The 12,161-nt window shown below is 31.5% G+C and overlaps 2 protein-coding genes across 3 annotated transcripts; both read left to right on the top strand.

Annotated features, from left to right (window-relative positions):
* The first annotated feature begins 4,017 nt into the window (after window positions 1-4,017).
* Window positions 4,018-7,944, top strand: LOC102592169 (protein NUCLEAR FUSION DEFECTIVE 4-like). The gene is made up of 2 exons (XM_006359614.2): window positions 4,018-5,298; window positions 7,245-7,944. The coding sequence occupies exons 1-2, from the start codon at window positions 4,112-4,114 to the stop codon at window positions 7,714-7,716; spliced, it is 1,659 nt and encodes a 552-aa protein (XP_006359676.1). The 5' UTR covers window positions 4,018-4,111; the 3' UTR covers window positions 7,717-7,944.
* Window positions 7,945-9,453: 1,509 nt separating this feature from the next.
* Window positions 9,454-11,981, top strand: LOC102591613 (probable endo-1,4-beta-xylanase C). 2 transcript variants are annotated; one of them, XM_006359612.2, is made up of 8 exons: window positions 9,454-9,570; window positions 9,692-9,726; window positions 9,795-9,942; window positions 10,036-10,208; window positions 10,299-10,400; window positions 10,491-10,637; window positions 10,819-11,457; window positions 11,615-11,981. In XM_006359612.2, exons 1-8 carry the CDS (start codon window positions 9,498-9,500, stop codon window positions 11,948-11,950), a joined length of 1,653 nt encoding a protein of 550 aa, XP_006359674.2. In that variant the 5' UTR covers window positions 9,454-9,497; the 3' UTR covers window positions 11,951-11,981. The 2 variants fall into 2 exon arrangements, with proteins under 2 accessions (XP_006359674.2, XP_006359675.1); XM_006359613.2 differs by lacking the exon at window positions 9,454-9,570 and having other exon boundaries at window positions 9,805-9,942.
* The last annotated feature ends 180 nt before the right edge of the window (window positions 11,982-12,161 follow it).

The following is a 12,161-nucleotide window of genomic DNA, read 5'->3' as shown; positions in this document are numbered from 1 at the left end:
CATATCATGATATGAAATCGTGAGATGGAATCAGCATGAAATTACATGTCCAAATGTTGATTCCATCTCACGATTTCATATCATGATATGGTATCGCATGGCCAAACACCTACTAAATTTTTCCAGAACAGAAAATACTCTATCAAAATCGAATTAATTATTCCCCGCTTCTAGAATGTATATATTTTTCGAAATTCAAATTTCTAGCAAGAGTGTATGTCACTATCAATAAAATTTTGATATCTACGGAGTAATTATTATATAGTATAGAGTGCATAGTTATATTTGTAATTCATAAAGAATCGTGATTAAATTTGTTTCTTTGATGGTTTATTTTTTATTTTAAACTAAGGAGCACATGAGTATAGTTTAGCTGTCGGTTGGTGAATTTGGGCATGGCAAAAAAGGTGCCATGCCGTATAAGTTTTAACTTATAAGGCAGATGTCTTATTAAACACACATAGCTTATCAACAACTTGTGTACCAAATTTACTTATTTTGTTGATTTGATTTCTGGCAAACAAAAAAACTTATCAATAACTTACTTTATTAACAACTTGCACACCAAATATACTTTTGTATTTTAATTCATGTTTCTTGATTATTTTTTTTCATTTTATTCAAATGATCGTATAAGATCACTATTATATTTTTTTTTATATATATTATACATATTTTTAATTTAAAATTAAACTGTTTAAACTTATTTCTCTATATTCTAAAGCTTGTGTTAAGTCAAATTAAAATATATTTTCTCAGTTTTTCAATTTATGTGAAGGTGTATGGAGTGCAAGTGTCAAAACACTAATTTTTTACCATGCAAAAAATACCAGTACAAGTTAACATAGCTAATAAATTCAAAATATTCTTTAAAAAATATAATTATAATATAAAAATATATTTAACTGCATATTCACGTAAATTGAAAAAAAATGTTACATAAGAAGAGTAGCTAAAATGTAACGAATAGCAACATATCATGTTATATATAAATTTCTTTCACTAATTTCTCTATTGTTAATAAATTCTATACTTTTTATGTTATATAACTTTGTAGTATATTATATAGAATATTCCTCAAGACATTTTAATTTGTCGTCTTTTTCACTTAGTAATAATAATAGGGATATTACAAGTCTTTGACTGAACGAAATAATAGTCGAATAAATAAACCAACTATTTTTGTTTATTTGTTTGTTTAAGTTTTTCATAGAATTAAATACTAATCCATGCTGTTTATTTTTCAACAATACACGATGCCTAAATGTGACAATACACGATCGTGGAAAGAAAAATAAGTTCTCACGACATGCTTCATGCAATTACTTGGGAATGAGAAAAATAAATTATTTTCGTAGCTACTTCTTCAAATTGTACCTACCTCTTTAAAAGGAAAACTTATCTCCAACAAAATTTTGATGATTTTCAATTGGAATTTGATACAATTTTTGACTTTTTAGTCGACATCCACCACCAAATATGTTAATCTAAAGTTTAAAACTTATGAATTTCTATATATATACAAAGTCTATGTAAACGCTACTAGATCTTTTGAACCTGAAAGTTACATTTTGAATCCATAATTATTACATTGACGCTTTACTTTTATGTGTCACTATTTCATTGTGCACAATTCAAAAGTCAAAACAGTTTAATGTGAAGTTACGTGCCACTGTTTGGACAAAGAAATATTGTGAATGAAATAAAGTTATTGTAATTAAGAGGTAGGACATGCCGTACAAGTTGACAATAAACCATTTCAAGTAAATTCTAAGCCAATTTAAACTCCATCTCTTATTTTTATTAATCAATTCAATTTATACAAAAAATTGTTTGATAAGAGGAGAATGATTATTTTTCAAGGTTAAGCGGATTTTTAAGCTAAAGTTGAAGGGTAAAAATAATTTTCACCCAGCTACCTCACGTACATTAGGCATCTATGACCTTATTTTCATGTTAGAGTAATTAATTATTAGGATTAAGGCCTAATTAATCTATGGGAAATAGGAGTAGTATATAGTGAGAATAAAAGTCAAAATCAAAGGGGGGAGGATGCACATGTATTGTTATTTGTTGGTATTACAAGTCTCATATTTAATACTCTCTCCGATAATAGTTGTCGACTATATTATTTTTAAATATTCAATAATATTTGTCTACTTTATGAAATCAATGGATAATTTTGCACTTAGTTCCTAATTTAACCTTATTATTAATTATAGTCATTTCCTTATTACAGTTTTCAAAAATTGTATTTATTATATTCAAATGGTGATATACTCCATCTGTCCAACAGTAGTTGTTCATTATTGACTTAACACACCCCTTAAGAAACAATAAATATAGGGGTAATATTACTATATTATCCTTTAACTTTATTAAATTTAATGCTTTGAAAAATGTGTTAGATGATAAATAATATTGAATAGAAAAGGTAAAAAAATAGACACAAAAGGTAAATTATCTCTTATTTTCTAAATTCTAAATTGGACAAGTATTGTTGGACAACTATTGTTGGACGGAAGAAGTAGTAAAATTACATTTATATTTATACTCTTAAAAAGTGTGCAAAATCAATAATGGACAAATATTGTTTGAAAGATGGAGTTCCATTAAAGTTTTCATTGTTATATATATGGTTTTTCTATTCATTTACAACATATTCAATACAGTATTAAATTTCTAATATTCATTTTCACTAAAAATCGAAATGAAAGTGAAGGATATTTTAATTGATACTCAAGATATATTGGTCCTGAAAAGTGAAATCAATGACAACACGGCCCTTACACAAGGTGATTCATCGTCATTGTCACATCAACGATAACTATCTTACGAAAGTCCTCCATTCTGATACTTTAATAATTTCATCACAAATTCAAATTAATCAAATGAGATAGCGAACAATGAGGAAATCTTGTTTGGATGATTGTTACCTGTTGTATAATATTATATTACTAGTTAAAAATATACATATATTACTATAGATTATAAAATAATATGTAACAATCACTTAAACAAACGTGTGTAAGAAAAAAGTGATGAGAAGATGCTCATTTCTTTTTGGGTGTGTTACGTTGGAAAATATATGTATCAAAACACATATTGCATGACCTTACTACACTTTCTTCGAATGTTTTATAAATATATCACGCAGGGGCGGCTCAAAGTAATTGGGGGCCTAAAGTGAAATTTCAATTGATGCCTAAAAAATTTCATACATATTTATTTTAAAATTTATTTTTCTAACTATTTAGATGCAAATTATTACTTAATTTTTTATAGATGATTTTTTCGAGTACTTCTTTTTATTTATAATTATTAGTTTTAGGTAAGATTTTATCAATTCAACATTGAAAAATATTAGATTTTATTGAAGCAATCATTATATAAATTGATAACACAATTCTATAAGTAATAAGTTGATAAACTTTAAGCAAATATGAGTTTTAAAAAAATAAATAATGTGAATGTTAGCAAAGAAATGTAATAAAAAATATATACTATATACTTTTTACTATAAATAATTATTTTTTTTAATAAAAAAATAACACATAATTTATTCTTGGTAAAAATTTGAGGTCTTCCAAAATTGGGGGCCTACGGCATATGCCTTAATTTTTATAAGGCAGAGCCTTCCCTGATATCACGTATTGTATCATATTATATTATAAGTAGTTTGATATAAATTTACAATAGACGCAAATATTTATTCGTGGATGTGGCATCTATAATTTCACCCCAAATGATTGATGCTATCATTGAACTTGTATGTATTATGAATTTATGATCTACCAACCCTGTAACAAAATGCAATACGTAATCTTCTTCAAGCAATTCTTTTACCTCAAACGTAAAAATAAAAAAAATAAAAAATTACAGAAAAAAATATTTTTTATTTTTCTAATTGCAAAAGCGATGGGAGATATGTATGTGTCTTCGTAGAAACAACAGTGTGCAACTTGACAGCAACAAATTTTAATCAAAATAAAATAAAAGTCTATTAATTCTCTATATAATAACCAATTCTTTTGCTTCTTTGAATCAGAAAATTTGAACCAAAAATCTGTGTTTCCCTAAATATCTTAATTCTCAGTTCCTTTAAACTCTGATGACTTTTGTATTCAGTTACAATTCGCCGGTCGGAAAATGGCTCGGCTTCGTTGCTGCCGTTTGGGTACAAGCAATTTCCGGCAACAATTACACTTTCTCTAACTATTCGGACGCTTTAAAGTCTCTAATGGCACTTACTCAGCTCCAATTAAACAATCTCTCAGTCGCTAAGGATGTCGGAAAAGCGTTTGGAATACTCGCCGGACTTGCCTCCGACCGTCTATCAACTCCGATTATTCTTCTCATTGGAGGAATTGAAGGTTTCATTGGTTACGGTGTTCAATGGCTTGTCGTTAGTGGTACAATTAAACCTCTTCCTTACTGGGTCATGTGTATATTTTTATGCATGGGAGGTAACAGTACTACATGGATGAACACCGCCGTTTTAGTTACCTGTATAAGGAATTTCAGGAAAAACAGGGGACCTGTAACCGGAATTTTGAAAGGATATGTTGGATTGAGTACGGCAATATTCACTGATATTTGTTCGGCGTTATTTTCCAGCGATCCTGCTACTTTCTTACTCATACTTGCCGTAGTTCCTTTTACCGTTTGTCTCACGGCGATTCTCTTTCTCCGTGAAATTCCACCTTCCTCAACTTCCGCAGAAGAAAAGGAAGAGGTCAAATACTTCGGCGTCATTAACATAATTGCCGTCATTATAGCGGTATATTTGTTAGTATTTGACATTTCCGGAACTCATGGCAAAGTTTTTTCACAATTTTTTGCTGCAATACTTCTGGTACTTATAGCATCGCCTTTGTTCATTCCGATTCACCTTATGGTGAAAAATTTTATCCGCGAAAATTCAGAGAACTTAGACGTTGAAGGGAATAACAATATTGCAGAGCCATTACTGGGCGTTGAAGAAACGGTTAGAGAAGAAGTTGAGAAAAAGGAGGTTGTTGTAGTGGAGGAAAATACGGTGCCAGCTGTAGTGGAGAAACGGCCACCTGTTATTGGAGAAGATCACACAATTTTCGAGGCAATAAGGACTCTGGATTTCTGGATCTTGTTTGTATCATTTCTTTGTGGAGTTGGAACAGGTTTGACTGTTATGAACAATTTGGGGCAAATGGGATTAGCTCTGGGATATGTTGATGTTTCCATTTTCGTCTCCCTCACCAGCATTTGGGGATTTTTCGGTCGCATTATTTCCGGCTCCGTCTCCGAATACTTCATCAAGTAAGTTTACCATTACTATAATTAATTAAACTGCTTGCTTACTAGAGTATATATATATTATCTACTTTTGTTTTTGTTGCTAGTTACGTACATCTTTTCTACTTTTTAGCTTGATTTTGAGCCTGTTTGGACTAACGTAGTTTTGGTATTTTAAAGCCAAAATAGCCCTATTTTAGCACGTTGCGTTAAATTAATCGTACTTCATTTTCAATTCAAAGCATTTGGCTAATTGGCTGATTATGGAAATCTCAAGTTTAGGTGTACTTGAAGGTAGTTTTGTTGAGGATTCCCTTTCCATAGTATTTATGTAACTATAGAAACAAAAGGAAGGGAGTATTTCCTCAAAAGCAACTTATTTAAACTTAGAATTTTTTGTTTGGTTGGAAGAAATTGAATCAACTTATGGCATTTGATTGAACTTCCGTTTCTCTTTTCCCTTCTAAGCTAAATTGCTTTAACTTAAAAATAGTCTATAGATATATATAATAGAGTATATGTATACTTAATATATAATATAGGTCTATCATAATTCATATCTATAATTTGTATATATTAGCTAAGAAAAGTAAACCGTAGATTCGTCTAGCTATTTGTAAAAGATTACTTCTTTTTATTAAACGGGTAGTAGTTACTCCATTTGTTTCAATTTGATTGATTTGTTTTTCTTTTAGTTCCTTTAAAAAAGAATGACTCTTTTCATTTTTAACGTTCGAGAAAACTCTACTTGGATCCATTTAATTTTTTCACCAATAAATCTATGATAGAAAATCAAAATATTCTGCCTCCTATTTTTTATGAAGAGAGTGAATCTTTTTCTCGAAGGATCAGAAAATAAATGGGTCAAGATCTCCTGCGGGAATAATTTGGAAGATCCAAAACCAAAAATAGTGGTATTTGTTAGACATTCTTTACATTCAACTTTCTACATTTAAAACTACACTAATAAAGACATCATTAATTTAAAATTACAGGATTCATAAATCTTTTTTATTTTTTTAAATTTCGTGTAAAGTAAAAAAAGCTGAACGAAGGTGGCATAAATTGGTGGGTAAATTAAGCCGACGAGGACTTTTCTTTTTTGATGGGGGTAAATTGGTGGGAGATAAATTGTCCGACTTTCATGTGTTTTTCTGCGAAAAAAGTCCAATACCCTTTATGAAGTACTTGCTTATGTAAGTTATGGATTATCTATAAACAACATTTTCAACAAGATCTAAGAAAGATTAGAAAATAGAATATATTCCCTTTCATAGTATTTATTAGCAATAAGCTTCTCTTGGGAAACTTCCAAGCTATACCATATTTTAGTCTTCACGGCATTAAAACTTGCGAAAAGTTGTGGACCGTGCTTGTCTTTTATTTCCTTCACTTCAATTTCTGACCAATAGAGATTGCTTTTAAGAAAATCTTTCTTTAGTCGGAAAAAGATTGTCTAGATTCTCCAACTTGGACGGTGAATTGCAGAATTTTAGAACCATATTTTTATAGCATCAAGAATTTTACTAGAATATATTTGTCTCATTCAAATAGTTTTGGGACAACATGAGCCTTCTTACATCCAAGCTAGAGCAACCTTTAGCATGACGGAGCTTGGATTTTCATTTAGGATGTTCCAAATATTAGTCAAAGGGGTTCAACATCTACTTTATACATATAAAAATTATCCATTGAAGAAGGTTCGGATGAACCTCAGGCCCTTGCTAGTTCCACCCCTAGAGGGGAGGTTATTATTTTGATACTTGGCTAATAAGGTTAATTTGAGCTAATCGTTAGCGTTAAGGGCAATTTTGTACCAAAAGTAATGCAATGTTAACACCAATTTGGAGAGAGAGAGAGAGTAAATCTTACAACCTCAAATCCAAGCTAGTTTTGACAATAGGGCTCACACGCTTGCAATAAAATTCTGTGCACGCCACTAATACTGATGTTAATTTCCTTATTTGCAGGAAAGCTGCAGTGCCAAGGCCAATATGGAATGCGGCTTCACAGATTCTGATGGCTGTTGGATACATCTGTTTAGCAATGGCTATGCCAGGATCACTCTACATTGGCTCTATTGTCGTTGGAATTTGCTATGGAGTTCGTCTTGCCATTTCTGTTCCAGCTGCTTCTGAACTCTTTGGTCTCAAATATTACGGTCTCATTTATAATGTCCTAATTCTCAACCTTCCACTCGGCTCATTTCTCTTCTCTGGTTTGCTTGCGGGTCTGTTATATGATGCTCAGGCTACAACAACAGCTGATGGTGGTAACACTTGTGTAGGTGCTCACTGCTACAGGCTTGTATTCATAGTTATGGCTATAGCTTGCATCGTTGGGTTCGGCTTGGATATTTTGTTATCCATTAGAACCAAGAGTTTATATGGTAAGATTTATGCAAGCAGGAAATCCAAGAAGACTAGCACTATATTGTCTTGATGAATTTGTTGATGATTCTCTTTTGGGTACTCAAGTGGGAGGATTGATAGGACATTGTGTGTGTGCTGATGATACCCTTTCCACTTGCAGAAGTCAACTTTGTTTGATTAGTAGGATTTTGTTACTTTGTATTGAGTAAATCTGAACTCATTGTACTATACTAAGCTTGTAAAACTATTGAATTGGTATTTTTACCATGTTAATACAAAAAAAAAAATATTACGTCTCATTTAGCCTCCATCTTGGGCGTGGTGAAGCAAAGCGTCAGTGAGATCGACCACCATTAGTACAGTTAGATAGATAGTTAGAGTTTGTAATTTCTTCATAAATTCTAAATTGTGGACAAGGCCATTGAACTATGATGACAGCCCACAAAATAATGCAATATCAGACTAAATTGTTAGGAGTTGGCCCAGTACTGGAAAAAAACACATGCAGGATGATAGCAATGGGACCAAGAGATGAAAAACTTCTAATGGCTACAAAAACAAAACAAAACAAAACAATATTTTTTTACTACGTACCACCCAAGAGGATAGTAGATTAGTAGCCACACCATGCCCCCCCCTCCCCAATTGATTTACGTCCATTTAAAGAATTTAACCTGACACTGAAAAATTAGTAATGAGTTACTTCGTGGGGATTTCATCCAAAAGAAAACTAAAATAAAAAAAAAAACAGGAGGATTCTGCTTTCATTTTCGAGTTACTTGCAATACGGTTAAAGCTATTCGATGCTCAAAACACAAATCAATTTGTTTTTGTAGCCACGTTGATAGTTTACAAAAACATCATCAGAGGTCAATATAATGGTCCACCACAATACTTAACTTCATATCATGAGCTCGTGTCACCAATTCTACAGATAACAAACATGTGAGGTCAAAATTGGTCACGGGTTTGATTTCTATTATAATGCATTCAATTGTCATGTTCGTTACAAAACTAACTTCATTTCGTTAATAGTAATTAAAAAAATCTTAGCTTTTCAACATAAAGAGCATGTCATTTTACTTCTTGATCATGAATAAAGCATTTACCGTCCTACATAATTTATAGTCATACAAGAGTTTATGACTTGTTTTAGATTATAATTTTTTTTAAAAAAATCTTTAATTTATATAAATAATCTCATGTCGAGTACCATGACAAAAATTGAGACAGATGGAGTACATCATACAAAAGAGCATGTCATTTAGTTCTTGATCATCAATTAAGCATCTACTGACCTACATTAGTGTTACCATGTTTTCAAATTCATGATATAATTTATAGTCACACAAATATTTAGTTAAACACCGTTACCTAAATTGAAAGAGAGGTAGTACATCAAACTAAAGAGTCAGATTTATTTTTATATAACAAATTTAAAGAGTTTTCGAACATACATTTCCACTCAAATAATGTGATTACTACATACTGCATTCTGGCATCATAAACTACAGGCTTCTTGTCATTTTCTTTACTTCATATTTTATGAAAAGAAATGTTAGGTAACTTTTGTACTATAAATGTTAGAAATAGCGTAAAAAAATTCTAATATTCCAAGGAACATTTTCCAAAAACATTCCAAAGTTAATAAAATAAATAGTATTCAATCATGTGATTGATCACGGAGATACTTAGAATATAGACATATTGCTGGATATCTCATGTATCATGTTTTACATAAATTTACATGAAATTTAATTTTCTGTTAAGACTTTTGAGGCATTTTATTTATTGAATTTAGTACTAAGGTTTTTTCAAATTTTACTATTATTTTGTTCTGTTGAGAGAAAAATGAAGTGTCAATACTTGTTTTTACTCATCATTGGACTCTTTCTCAGCATACTTCCCTCCTTTGCTTCTTTTGGTATGACCATGAAAATATATATTTTTAAATTTCTTATACTTCCGTTTTGATTTTGGGTAGTTTTTTTTAAAATTATGTTCAGTTATTTTTCTATGTTTGTAACTACTTTTTTATGATGCAGAGGAACCTATTTATGATCACTCTGCATATACTGAGGTAACATTTTCCTATAGTTCTGTTTTAAGAACATCGCGTTTTAAGGTACTTAGTTTCATTTGTTTTAGTGTAAATCAGTTCCAGAAGACGCGCTTTATAATGGTGGGATAATGAAGGATTATTGGACAAACGAAAATCAAGTCATTCGATCTGAAACTAATTCTTATAACTTTGTACTCAACAATCTCTCTGGTGATACCATCTATAGCTTCTCCAGTTAAGTTGTAGTGGAAATTCATCACTTAGGCATTCTACAAACTTGAAATGTAGTACTAGTATTTATTGATCAATCGTCGTGTTTGTTATTAGGTTGGGTCAGGATATTAGATGCAGATTCAGCAGTGATAAAGGCAAGCTTGAAAACAGCAAATGGAACAGTTAAGTGTGTAGGAAATGTGATTGCTAGGCCTGGTTGCTGGTCATTTTTGAAGGGTGGATTTGTTCTTGATTTTCCTTCTTCATATGCTCTACTTTATCTCCAGGTATGTCTTATTAGGACGATAACTTCAGGTATTGAGTTAATTTTTATGCAATTGTTTGAGTGGTACAAATTATAGTTAACTTTGGTGCAGAGATCAGATGGAGAAAAGTTAAACATCTCGATTTCTAGTGTTTCATTGCAGCCATTTACATATCAACAATGGAAGAAAAACCAACAAGACACTATCGATAAGGTAAACTCCTGAAACTCTATGACTTTTAGCATCTTCAGTTTTATGGTAACATACATTGTGAGTTTCATTTACTGACTAGTTCTGCTAAAGGGAAGAAAATGCACGGCGATTATACACATTTCAGACGTGCAAGGAGAAAGAGTGCCTGGAGCTTCAATCATAGTAGAGCAAGTTTCTAGAGATTTTCCATTTGGTTCTGCCATCACAAAAACAATTCTTGGAAATCCAGCATATCAGGTAATGAAATGATGATCAAATTGTCCGTTAAGACTTAACGCGCTGTTTGCTTGTTACAAGCACTTTTTGGCTATGTTTATTATCAGTTTCAACACTTCTAGATAAATACATAACTGCTTATTTACAAAATCAGTTTCAGTACTTAAAAAGTGTTGTTTAGTACTAAAAATACTTGTTACAGACATGGTTTAAAGAGAGGTTCAATGCCGCGGTTTTTGAAGATGAATTGAAGTGGTATTCAACAGAACCTCAACAAGGAGAAGTGAACTATACAATACCTGATCAAATGCTGGAATTTGTCCGAAAGAACCAAATCATTACCAGAGGCCACAACATATTTTGGGAGGATCCGAGATACATTCCTTCATGGGTTCGAAACCTGACTGGTTCAGACCTTAAATCAGCTGTAAACTCCAGGATACAGAGTTTGATGAACAAATACAAGAATGAATTCATTCATTGGGATGTCGATAACGAGATGCTTCATTATGATTTCTATGAACAAAGACTTGGCACCAACACAAGTCTTGAGTTTTTTCAAACAGCACAACAGTTAGACCCCTTAGCCAAATTGTTTATGAATGACTATAATGTTGTAGAAACTTGCTATGACATGAATTCAACAGTTGATGCATACATTTCCAAGTTGAGAGATTTAAAACAAGGTGGAATAATCATGGATGGAATTGGCCTAGAAGGACATTTTACAGTACCAAATCCTCCACTTATCAGAGCAGTGTTAGACAAATTGGCTACACTTAAACTTCCTATATGGCTTACAGAAGTTGATATCAGCAAGAATCTTGATAAAGAAACTCAGGTCAGGGTACTTCACCTACTATAACAGTAAAATCGGTTCAAAATTCTTTTTTACTTTCTTTAACTACTTGTCAAATCAAAACCAGACAAACAAATTAATACGAAGGAAGTATTATTAAAGATTTGATGGTAATAGTTTTTTATGAATTTGATGACAGGCTAAATATCTAGAGATGGTTTTGAGAGAGGGATTTTCACATCCTGGTGTAAATGGAATCATGCTTTGGACAGGATTACATTCTAATGGATGTTATCAAATGTGTTTAACAGATAACAATTTTCATAACCTTCCTGCTGGGGACATAGTTGATAATTTGCTGAAAGAATGGCAAACTGGTGTGGTGCATGGTGAAACTGATGAACATGGTTCATTTAGCTTTTCTGTTTTTTTAGGTGAGTATAAAATTAATGTCAAATTTGGAAACAGAACAGTTAATTCAACATTCTCATTATACAGAGGAGATGACACCAGGCACATAAATATTCAGTTGTAACTTGTTTACTCAGATGAATTTGTATGTCTGCACACACTTTGACTATTCAATAGAAATATTAAATATTTCTCTAAAATTGAACACTATTAATATACTGTTATAACTTATCCACCATGTATATGAGATAGCTTATTCCATCACTATGGTACAAATGGTGGGATAAGTTATCCCAAATATGACAACCAAACAAGACACAAAAATTTTATCCTAT

Source organism: Solanum tuberosum, unplaced genomic scaffold, assembly GCF_000226075.1.
Source record: "Solanum tuberosum cultivar DM 1-3 516 R44 unplaced genomic scaffold, SolTub_3.0 scf00290, whole genome shotgun sequence".
Classification (NCBI taxonomy): domain Eukaryota; kingdom Viridiplantae; phylum Streptophyta; class Magnoliopsida; order Solanales; family Solanaceae; genus Solanum; species Solanum tuberosum.
The sequence above is the reverse complement of the archived record's forward strand: the minus strand, read 5'-3'. Positions and strand labels throughout refer to the sequence as shown.